The sequence below is a fragment of the Maniola jurtina genome, chromosome 27 (assembly GCF_905333055.1).
Source record: "Maniola jurtina chromosome 27, ilManJurt1.1, whole genome shotgun sequence".
Lineage (NCBI taxonomy): Eukaryota > Metazoa > Arthropoda > Insecta > Lepidoptera > Nymphalidae > Maniola > Maniola jurtina.
In genome coordinates, this window is record NC_060055.1 from 4,381,225 (window position 1) to 4,393,992 (window position 12,768).

The 12,768-nt window shown below is 34.2% G+C and overlaps 1 protein-coding gene across 10 annotated transcripts in view; it reads left to right on the forward strand.

Moving 5' to 3' along the window:
* Window positions 1-7,591, forward strand: part of LOC123878914 — a 45,443-nt gene extending 37,852 nt beyond the window's left edge. For 8 of the 10 annotated variants that reach the window (XM_045926281.1, XM_045926284.1, XM_045926283.1 and 5 more), the window contains 6 exons: window positions 120-213; window positions 1,006-1,428; window positions 1,803-2,299; window positions 2,567-2,648; window positions 3,792-3,888; window positions 6,091-7,591. In XM_045926281.1, the coding sequence (XP_045782237.1) occupies window positions 120-213; window positions 1,006-1,428; window positions 1,803-2,299; window positions 2,567-2,648; window positions 3,792-3,888; window positions 6,091-7,566 (2,669 nt within the window). In that variant the 3' untranslated portion in view covers window positions 7,567-7,591. The remainder of the gene's footprint in view (window positions 1-119; window positions 214-1,005; window positions 1,429-1,802; window positions 2,300-2,566; window positions 2,649-3,791; window positions 3,889-6,090) is intronic. The other 2 variants (XM_045926286.1, XM_045926285.1) reach the window with 2 other exon arrangements.
* Window positions 7,592-12,768: the final 5,177 nt, after the last annotated feature.

Here is a 12,768-nt window from a genome sequence, read left to right on the forward strand (position 1 = left end):
TAACAGATTTACACATAGTTAATTATAATTACCTAAGCCTCAGAGTTCAGGGTTAAAAACAAAGCTAAAGTTAATATATAGCTTAATCTGCTTAGAATTTATTTTCTGTTTATTTACAGGTCGTATTGGAAACCTATATTCTCCAAATCCTGGCACGGGCAGAAAAACTTCTCCATGGAGTTGGTTTCCTTGGCCCAGGGGAAATAGTCAGAAGTAAGAATTTATTTGCTTTATTAATAGGTCAAAATATAGTAATAATAATAGATATAGTTTCTTAACATAACTTGAACAAAGTTTAGCTAATCTATACTAATAAATAAAATTGGAGTGTCTGTCTGTAATTTCGAAATAACTACCACATATTAAGCTCATATGGTTATTTGAACGATACCATAACTGAATCACACGTTTTTAAAATTTTTGTCTGTCTGTCTGTCTGTCTGTCTGTCTGTCTGTCTGTCTGTTTGAAAAGGCTAATCTTTGGAACGGCTGAACCGATTTTGACGGGACTTTCACAGACAAGTAGAGGATTAGCCAGGGCGTAAAATAGGCTACTTTTTTAACCGACTTTCAAAAAGGGAGTTGTGTTTTTCTACCTATGTACACCGAAATCTCCGAGATTTCTGAACCGATTTGCGTCATTTCTTTTTTAATCGATAGAGGAACTTTGCGACATTGTTTCATAAAAAATTTGGAGTCCAACTCCTCAATCCTGATGCTGCAGGGGATCTGACCAATCCACGCGGGCGAAGCTGCGGGCATCAGCTAGTCTTGAATAAATTCAGAAAGTCGATTAATTTCAGAACATTTTAATCAATCAATCTATTTCATTTATTTGGTACAAAAAGCAAGTGACAGATGATTCGGTATTTTTCTAGTATAATAAGATTCAAGTTGTAAAAAAAACTTAGTTTTGACTTTAAATGCAAATCGCATATTTTTACGTATGTAAAAGACTTGGTTAACACAATAATAATTTGATGTAACACAATTTTACTTCAACAGTTCCCGATGTAGAATGAGCGGCGTGCCACAATCAGGGGACAGTGCTTACGGCTTTTGCGAAAATGAACCCAATCAAAATCCGTCACAGCAATACGAAGAACGCACTTACCCAGCCAATTTCAACCAATTTCGCGGCCAAAACCCGCAAAACTTTACCCAAAATCCAGCAAATTTTACCCAAAACCCAGCGAATTTCACTCCAGCAAATATGAATTTTCAACAATCATCGGCGAATTTTGTGCAAAATCCGGGAAGCTTTGGTCCAAGTCAGTTTGGTCAAGGATCTAGTTTCGGGCAAGGGAGCAGTTTTGCCCAGGCTGGGTATCAGGAAGGGTTTGGTGAAGCGAGTGGGAGTTTCGATGCACAGACTGGGGTGTGGGGACCTCCACCGCCTTACAGTCCTCAAGGAAGAAGTGGCAGCAGGCAAGTAAAAAAAAAAACGCAATAAAATGTAAATTCGTACATCTTTACCATTTTCAATTTTTAATGCGCTTGTTACATCCAAAATCTCTGAATAAGACATTAATTTGCATCTATAATCCCAATCAAAAATTATAATAATCAGAGTCGTTCTGCGACGTATCTTTTTGCAAAATTTATATCTGTTTAAAATTAGATCATCTATTTTCCTGAAATAAAACTGAATCAGACTTGATTTACTAAAATGAGTAATTTTATCTAAGAAAATAACTAATAAGTATCAGCCAAGAGTCGGGCTTTAAATTAAGCATTAGATTGAAAAAATGAGCTTAGTAGTTTTGACAGGTGTAATATTAATATCTTATTTTTTTTTTCAGACACCACCTTCACCATCAAGACCCGGCTGCTGCAACGTTATTACACCACCACCACATTGACCACCGCAACATACATGACCACATACAACCACACACGTGCACTCGCAACTATCTGATACAACCCGAATTATCCCGTATCCCTGACGCGACTCGGATAAACCCGGAACTTACTCGTATCAACCCGGAATTGGCTCGTATCAATCCAGAATTAGCTCGCATCAACCCAGAACTGACTCGAATAAATCCGGAACTAACTCGAATAAATTCGGAAATGACTCGAATAAATCCGGAATTGACTCACATGTACCCAAACGATCCGAATGAAATCGCCCGGTTGCAGGAAATGGTTGCAATGGGTCCGGAAAGGTTTAACACGCTACGGGGTCATTTGGTCCCGTATAGGGGGTGTCAGAGATCCCTAGGAATGAGTTCGGGCAATTTGCATTGTAGGGAAGAGGTTGCGATTGAATGCTTGCATCAGAAGAGTGTTAGCAAAGGTTGGTTTAAAAAAAATTATCGTTCTAGGTAGTAAAATCGAATCAAATTAGAATAGTCGTAACTTCCAATTTTTACAAAATGATAATGATATCTGTAGGTAGTTTAATATTTTATTATTGGTTAAATTTTTGTCATGAAAAAAGTTTTTTTTTCATCGTGGCGACATAATATTTAAATATTTTGTTTGACAATAGCTTTATGGCGGAATAATATAATTAATTTAAGTATTGTTTGTCCACATTAGCTTAATTTTTTTTAATTGTCAGTTTCAGATCAGAGCAGTGACTCTTGTCAGAAGCAAGGCAAAGAAAATTTGGGCTTCCAGAACGATAAACATTCTCCTATACGGTAAGAAAGTACATTTTTAGGGTTCCGTACCTCAAAAAGATAAAAGGAACCCTTATAGGATCACTTCGTAATCTGTTTGTCTGTCTGTCCGTCTGTCGTATCTGTCAAGAAAACCTATAGGGTACTTCCCGTTGACCTAGAATCATGAAATTTCGCAGGTAGCTAGATCTTATAGCACAAGTAAAGAAAAAAATCCGAAAATCATGAATTTGTGGTTACATCACCAAAAAAAAAATGTGTTCATGAACAAATAAATTAGTATTTTCAATTTTTAAAGTAAGATAACTAGTCGAAGTGGGATATCATAAGAAAGGGCCGTACCAGTACATTCTAAAACAGATGTTTATTTATTTTTATGGATAATAGCTTTTGATTTATCGCGCAAAATGTCGGAAAAAATACTCGAGTTTGGAACCCTCGGTGTGCGAGTCTTTACTATATTCAATTTTAACTATACCAAGTGGGGTATCATAGGAAAGGGCCTTACTTGTACATTCTAAAACAGATGTTTATTTATTTTTATGCAAAATAGCTTTTGATTTATCGTGCAAAATGTCGGAAAAAATACTCGAGTACAGAACCCTTGGTGCGCGAATCTATACTAATAAATAAAATTGGAGTGTCTGTCTGTAATTTCAAAATAACTACCTCATATTAAGCTCAAATGGTTATTTGAACGATACCATAACTGAATCACACGTTTTTAAAATTTTTGTCTGTCTGTCTGTCTGTCTGTTTGAAAAGGCTAATCTTCGAAACGGCTGAACCGATTTTGACGGGATTTTCACAGACAAGTAGAGGATTGGCCAGGGAGTAACATAGGCTACTTTTTTAACCGACTTTCAAAAAGGGAGTTGGGTTTTTCTACCTATGTACACCGAAATCTCCGAGATTTCTGAACCGATTTGCGTCATTTCTTTTTTAATCGATAGAGGAACTTTGCGACATTGTTTCATAAAAAATTTGGAGTCCAACTCCTCAATCCTGATGCTGCAGGGGATCTGACCAATCCACGCGAAGAAGCTGCGGGCATCAGCTAGTCTATACTATATTCCATAGTCTGAGATCAGCTCGTAAGTTAAGTCAAAGTGCATTCTATAGATCTCAGCCTAAGTCAATAATAATTATGTTATGTGGTGTTAGGTCGTCGATGCAAGATTGTCACCGCGGCGCGAACCAGAACGCAGAGTCGGAGGTATACTTCGCTGATGTGTCGAGTTGCTGTAACGTGAGTGTCAAGGTATCCCTTTTTATAATAATCTAGTTTTTTTAGGGTCCCATACCTCAAAAGGAAAAAGGAACCCTTAAAGGATAACTTCTTTGTCTGTCCGTCTGTCTGTCTGTCAAAAAACCTATAGGATACATCCCGTTGACCTAGAATCATGAAATTTGGCACGTAAGTAGTTTAGACTACAGGCCCATGTTTAAAAATGGGTGGGTCATATGAACCACCAGGTGACGTATACAGGACGATATAAGAGCATAAAATAATAAGTTTCAGCACTATGCCGTCACTTGTAAGCTGTCCAACAGAGTGCTGGTGAGAATTGAAAAGTGCAGGTAGAGTGAGTACATTTTGGTCATATATTTTTGTACGGCATTTTTACCATCGATAGATCCATGAAAAATAATAAGAAAGCGCGCAGTGCCGTAAAAAAATGGTGCGCCACAAAGTCAGTAAATGTTTTGATTTTCTGACAATTTCCGGGGTAAATTTGGTCATTTAATTCTGTACGGCACTAGTTTCATACTGTTTCAATACAGCCTCTAATCCATTATTCCGCAACGCCGTACAAAAATCATGCGACAAGGGGAAAAAATTGAGGGTAGCAACCTCCTCTCTTTCCGTGGTCCGGGGGGTGATTTGAAACAACATAAAATTAATTTCTTTTGAAAGTGTTTTATGCATAGATAATATTTTTTTACATGCCGTACATTTTCGTTGGTCCAAAGGTTTGTAGGGGATGTGGATATTATATACACACCCGTTCACTTCAGTTAGACGGCATAGTGATTTTATCATATTATCAATTGTTCTCTTCAAAAATATGTTAATGCCGTACAGTATCAGATGGCCATAAAGTACTACCCTTAAAATGGTAGCGTCATTTTCATCAGCCTAAAAGATATGGTCTGCATTAAAATGTACGGCATAATTTTTTCCTAATTTATTTATCTTAATACTATTTAAAACAAGGGAAAAGCGTAGAAAATTGCTATATTTTATTAATCTATGAATATTTAAACTTTTGCAATAATTTGAAAAATTTCAGTTTTTGTATTTATCTATAATTTTTTTTAGAACAGTTTCTTTTGAACGGCAATACTATTTAACAATAGTATTTTACACTATCATGTTAAAAAAAAAGTTGCCGTACAGAGTCAAATGATTTTACAGCTTTAAAAATTAAGTATACCATGAAATTAAGATAATTATTGATACACATTCAAATGAACACTAATTTTTTTACGGCATTATTTTTAATAGTACTTTTGAGTGCTAGATAATGTTTTGGAACCAAAGCCGTACTTTCTCAAATCACCCCCCGGACCACGGAAAGAGAGGGGGTTGCTACCCTCAATTTTTTCCCCTTGTCGCATGATTTTTGTACGGCGTTGCGGAATAATGGATTAGAGGCTGTATTGAAACAGTATGAAACTAGTGCCGTACAGAATTAAATGACCAAATTTACCCCGGAAATTGTCAGAAAATCAAAACATTTACTGACTTTGTGGCGCACCATTTTTTTACGGCACTGCGCGCTTTCTTATTATTTTTCATGGATCTATCGATGGTAAAAATGCCGTACAAAAATATATGACCAAAATGTACTCACTCTACCTGCACTTTTCAATTCTCACCAGCACTCTGTTGGACAGCTTACAAGTGACGGCATAGTGCTGAAACTTATTATTTTATGCTCTTATATCGTCCTGTATACGTCACCTGGTGGTTCATATGACCCACCCATTTTTAAACATGGGCCTGTAGTCTAGTTCTTATAGCACACGTAAGGGAGAAAATTGGAAAACCGTGAATTTGTGGTTACATCACAAAACAAAAATTAGAATGTGTTCATGAACAAATAATTAGTATTTTCAACTTTCAATATAAGATTAATATACCAAGTGGTATATCTTGGCTTTACTTGTACATTCTAAAACAGATTTTTGTCTATTTTTATACATAATAGTTTTGATTTATCGCGCAAAGTGTTGAAAAAATATGACTGTAGTACGGAATCCTCGGTGCGCGAGTCTGACTCGCACTTGGCCGGTTTTTCAAATTCTGATACAAGTTTACCCTTGACTGCGATCCGCACTTAGCCAGCGTGGCGGACTATGGCCTAAACTCTTCTCATTCCAAAATAAGAGCCGTACGTAAGTACTGGGCCGACGATGGGTTGATTACGATGGTGACAAAAAAAAATTTTTTTTTCAGGCTGATTGCTGCCTAAATCCGAACGTCTCAGCGCTCGTAGGGACAATCGAGAACCATCCAGAATCCACGTCCGAATCAGACACGGGATCATTCACCTTAACCCGTCAGCAACGTCCGCAGCCGCAAGTTGGCTCGAAACGACGGAACAGACAGACAGACAAACACAAAACACAGGACAAAAGACAGGACTTCAATAACTCCATACGACTCACCGAACAACAAATCGAACACTTGAACAACTCAATGAGAATGAGTGAACGGATGACTGATAGACTCAGTGATCGAATGAGTGACATTAGAATGAGTGATCGGATCGATTCTAGAGATAGATTAGAACGTATTGAGTCAAGAGATCGACTGAATGGTGAAAGAATCGAGTCCAGAGATAGATTGAACGATTCCAGAATTGAAAGAGAATCGATAGATCGTATAGACACTAGAGTCGATAGAGTGAATGACTCGCGAGATCGTTTGAATGAAGCGAGATGCGATCGAATGAGTGACAGAGATAGATTGAACGATTCTAGACCCGATCGGGTTTGTGAAAGGGAACGGGATCCTAGAATTGATCGAATGAGTGATCGTGACAGGTTGAACGATTCCAGAATCGAACGAATAAGTGAACGAGATAGACTTAACGATTCTAGAGTCGAACGAATTAGTGAACGTGACAGAGTGAACGATTCAAGAATTATGAGCGATCGGTTAAACGATTCTCGTATTGAACGTATTGACCAGAGTAGATTGAGTGATTCTAGAGTTGATAGAATCAGTGACCAGAGTAGATTGAGTGATTCTAGAGTTGATAGAATCAGTGATCAGAGTAGATTGAATGATTCTAGGGTTGATAGAATCAGTGATCAGGGCAGATTGAATGATTCTAGGATCGATAGAATCAGTGATCAGAGTAGATTGAATGATTCTAGAGTCGATAGAATCATTGATCAGAGTAGATTGAATGATTCTCGTATCGATCGAATTAGTGAACAAAGCAGATTGAATGATTCTAGAATCGATCGAATGAATGACTCTAGAGTTGAACGTATATCCGACCGCTTCGAAGACCGTAGGATGTCGGATTTAAACGCGAGCATAAGAATCGAGGGTAGTCCTAAAATGCGGACTCACATGAGTCCATTACGTATGCCTCGAACGAGTCCCAAAAACTTGCCTAAAGAACATCCGAGACAGTCTAGCTCGGATTCCAAAGAGTTCTTTGTGGGGCACAAGGACACAGCACATTCGCCTTTATCACCTAACACAGAAGAGTCATTATTATCTGACGATGATGACAGAAGGCAGGAAATTGTGTATTCCAACGAACCAGAGGGTTCCAAATGCTTGGGACCAGACTCTCAATATGAACCGGAAAGAAAAGATGAGATTTTGAAAACTAACCACCATCATTGTTATAGCGATACGAATACTATGGACTCTGGGTGGCAGAGTGGGTCGGAAAAACAGGTTACAGATTAAAAATGAAATAAAAATAATATAAATCGAGCCAAACTTTTAGTGTAAACGATTTAATTGAGGAGCTGGCTAACAAAACGTTGTAATTACATGAAATTAAATTTACAAAATGAGAAATAAACTCAATCGAAAATTACTTAAATCTAAAAAACGTTGAAATCACGAACTTTGGTATTAATTTTATCACAGTTTTAGGCTGTTCTGCTTGGAAATGAGTTCAGAATTTTATTAAGCGATCGAAATCATGGCCTTGGACTATTTCTTAGCACAGTTTTAGTCCGTTTACTTAAGGAAACTTCATTTACAACCTAAGTACTGCTCCTGTCCTTTTCTAGTAAGTATATTATCTTATAATTTACTTCTTTTTTTGGTTTGAATTAATCACTAATATTATAAAGGTGAAATTTTGTATGTGTGTGCGTGTGTGTGTGTGTGTGTGTGTGTGTGTGTGTGTGTGTGTGTGTGTGTGTGTGTGTGTGTGTGTGTGTGTGTGTATGTTTGTTACTCCTTCACGCAAAAACTACTGTACGGATTTGGCTGAAATTTGGAATGGAGATAGATAATATCCTGGATTAGCACATAGGCTACTTTTTATCCCGGAAAATCAAAGAGTTCCCACGGGATTTCGATAAACCTAAATCCACGCGGACGAAGTCGCGGGCGTCATCTAGTATGCAGCAAGTGTGATTACATCATTTTATTCGCCAGCTCCTCAATCCCATTATAGTGTGTCGTAGTGAACCATAAGTTTTGGAATCAGACTATAAGCATTGGTACCCATTTAGTATTACTTAACTGAATTAATTACATTTTATTACCATTCGATTTTAGATATGACCAATCTTTTTCGTCTAAAAAGTCCATCAAAAATCCCTTTCCATTCATAAGAATTAGCGAGCTTTCGAACTGTGGTATTTTTTCAATTTTACTACTGGATATTTGACTAGAATACTGAGGCTTAATCTAGACACATTCTATATAGACATATAATTTAGCCACATTCTCTGCCAACTTTAGTACTAGTCCTAAGTACTTTGTGTTCTTAAGGAACAAAATCCCTCAGTGGCGACGATTCTGTTGTCTTTATCTAAACAAAATTTAGAGTATCTGCGTCCTCCTCCTTTTATTATTGTTAAAAAGGGATAGAACATGTATTTTACATTACAAGACTCTAAGTACACGCTATAAATTTAAACAATACGTTCGCTAAAGTCACGAGGTTCGACAGCTCTAAATTAAATTTAAATCTGTCAAACTGTGTCTGTCCTCTTCATATTGCATTAGTAAGAAGAGGATGCGAATACTCTAAAATTTAGTTGCCAACAGAATCATTACTAATGTGTACATAACAGCGAAGCGATTTTGATGACGTTTGTAGATGTAGAGTAGATGCAAAAAAAGAGGTTTGGAGGTGATCGTCTTAGCTTTATCAGTATTGTTTATATTTAAAAAGTACCTAATAATATTGATTTTAGAAAAAAAAATCTCTTCCTTTTTTGAAAAATAAAAATCTGTTCTTGTAATTTTAATAATTTCTCTGAAATTAATGATGCTCTCTAAAAACTTTTAGTTGTATGTTTTAAACATTAGTTTATAAAAAAATCATAATGTTTTAAAGTTATTTTTGGTGTTATGCGGATTTTTCGAAATTGTTGAAAAACTTTTTTACGCGCATAAAATACATCGAATTCGAAGAGGTTATTCGAAGGGAAGGAGCTGTTAGGTTCAGTTTTACACAAAAGTGATACTAAAGAAATACTAGTATTACATGGCTGTACAAAACTGAGCTAGATTTTTAAGTTTTAAACTAGTACTTATTTTTTAAAATTAGTTAATATGTAAACACTAAACAACCTTCACTCATTAAAATCTAGAAATCTAGAAATATCGTATAAATTTAAATAAACCTATCAACTAATAACTTGACAAAAATACCCAACCAGTTTCCATAAATATTGAAATCAAAACACTAATAAAAGTCACGGGATTTGTCTTTATTATTCGTCCAAAAATTTATAACTTTTTACAATAGTCATTCCTTCCGTCTATAAAGATTAAACTCTACTAATTAATATGTATAAATATATGTAATTTATAGTCTACCAATACGTTTTACTTATTTTATATACGCAATCTTGCATTGGAATTACCACAGATACTTACTGAAAATTTTATATAAAGTTGATTTCAAACTACGAAATATATAATATTATATATAAATATCGCTCACCCTACTTTTAAATGTCACTGTTCACACTTAGATGTAATATAACATTTCAAAGTAGGGTGAGCGATATTTATATATTATATTATATTATTCCGTAGTTTGAAATCAACTTAATGTTTGATATAAAAGATATAATATTGTATGAAATATTGTGCCAAATAGAAAGCTATAAATCTTGCACAAATAAGACCAAATACACAAAACATAATTATTATATTATTACAAAAATCCATAAGATTTTTCGTTGTTCTAAACACGGCATTAAATTTTTAAATTGAGAATGAATGAACTATAAATTCGAACGCGACTATAATCGAACGATTATTATTATTTTTCTTCATTCGATCGAAGGAATTGTGTATGACTAAATAAAATGTTTGGTTTTGTGTTCATTTACCTAGAGCCTTTTATATACTATATTTTGATCTGGATTTTGACATTTTGAAACCACCATCATAAAAAGGGTTTTAATTTGTTTTAGATTATTATTCTTTGCCAACTACGTTCTCATATAAGAAAACTTTGTATTTACTGAATTGTATTTATTATTAATATTCGAAAGATCCTTATTTAATTATGGTCTCTAGATCTATATTAACTATTTTCAGTATGAAAATAAAAAACCTATAAATTATAAAATCTTTTGCTCGCGTCTTGCCACTGTTTGTTAAAATAACTCAATTTTTTTTATATTTAAGCTATTATATTTACAAAATGTAAATACCGTTATTTTTTAATCTTTAGACGTTGCCGTTGTTTAGTATCTAGTTTTATCATAATGCCTATTGAATAAAATTGTTTGATAAGCTTTGGTTTAATTTAATCAGTTCGGATATATATTTTACGTTTATTTTGGAGTTTTTTGTGGTAATGTTTCAAAATAAGCATGTTGTAGGAATTCTTACTTACTTATTAGTTATTCGATCGAACTCAATTATGTACCTAAACGAAGTTTTCATTGGAACGAACGTATAATTTTGAATTTTCAATCAGTCGATTATGACGAATTTATATGCGATCGTATAATATGTATATTTCAATAAGATTATGTAATGATAAGGCTGTCAAATTGTATACTTAATTTGTGCTTATTATGTTTTTGTTTTGTAAACTAATTTATATATTGTACAAAAAATTATACTCATCATACATTTCGATCAAAAGTATAATTTAGACTAAAGGTGCCCACGCACTTGAACTGAACTGCAGCTGAAATGCGCGTCGCGTCAGCGCCCCGCACGATATTCTCTCCAGCCGAGTTCAGTTCGAGTGCGTGGGCACCTTAATGGATAAGTAATCTTTGTAAAATTTCATAAAATAAATCTGAACTGATTTTAATGTAATTTTAACTCTAAATGTAATTACCTACCTACCACTGTAATGCAAAAATGGAATTGTACGTCTTTACATTAGATTATTTGTAATTTTTTGAATAAAAATAAATATTGTCTCCAATGAATGTGTAGTACCTATTATTGCATAATTTCTTTATATTTTTTGTATTAAATAATACTAGTATAATACTAAATAGCTAAGAGTTTTTTTTGTAAATGTAAAAATTATGAATTAGGATTTTTTAAGAAATAGAAGCGGTTAAAATCATGGATAAAATCTATTGCATTTATGCTTAATTTATTTTTGTTCATGGGAATCAGATTTTTTCGTTTTAACTTTGACAATAAGGATAGCCGATTTTTTAAATTACCTATTAAATATTTTTTTTTTTCAATTATTATCAATCCACCTTTGGTTTTAATAATATTCCCATAATTCTATTTAAAGGTTTTGTATAATGCCCATTTTATAAAAAAAAAACGCTCGATTAAATAGATATAATATAGATAATCGCTTTTGTAAAGCGATTACGTAAATTTTTGTAAAAAGTTTTAAAAAAATTACTTTTTACAAAATTTTACAAATATTTTTACAAAACCTATGGATTATGTAGGTACTTAATTGTTGTTTTAACAAAGCGTTTAAAAAAATCGTAAATGCAATATTTTATCCGTAATTTACACGCAAAAGAACCTATTCTTGTCTGTCCAATTTTTATACGTAGGAGTTGAGATAAAAACAACTTTTTGTGATGTGATGTCATTTTGTTCTTCATTATTGTAACTTTTAATGTTAGTTTCGATTAGTAATTGTTAGATTTATCTATAATGGTTCTATTAAAAGACTGAAATCTTACTTTTTTCTTTAATTTACCTAATCCAAAATCGGTATTTTTTTTTTAGTTTTCTAGTGTAGAAGCGATATACCTACTACAGGCATAACTGCAAGGTTAGCTGCAAGGAGGTAGGTACATATTAGATAACTAGCTGTGCCCGCGACTTCGTTCGCGTGAAATCAGCGCAATTTATATAGCCACGGACGCTCAGGCGCGAGGCGTGTAGTACGTACTCTGTACGTTAAATATGTTCGCCGTGATTCTTTAAATTGACATAACTTTTTTATTTATGAACCGATTGACATGAAATAAACACTAAATGTTAAGTGAAGCTTACTACAATATATTAGTGAAAACCGTATCTAAATCGAATAAGCCGTTTCTGATATTAGCGTGCACAAACACACAGACAAACAGACAAAAAAAAATTAATTACAATTTCGGGTTTGGCATCGATATAATAACAACCCCTGCTACTTTTTTTTATATATTTCCATTGTACAGACACCACTTTTCTACAATTTTATTATATGTATATAGATAGGTATAATAATCACTGCGTGTCTGTCCGGTTGGATACGATATCCGAATTCGGAAACAATTCGAAAAATATAACCGTGGTTAAACCCTTAGATCCAATCTACTAATGTATTCATTACACTAAAGTTTGCCTCATACCAAACTTTGTAAACACTGTTTTGTGAAGATAATAAAGATTTATTTATTTTATTTGCTTTGCTTGCACCGGTAAGCTCAAATTAGCTGATGGGTGGCTGAAGTCGTCGATAACTAACTAAGTTGGCGTCGA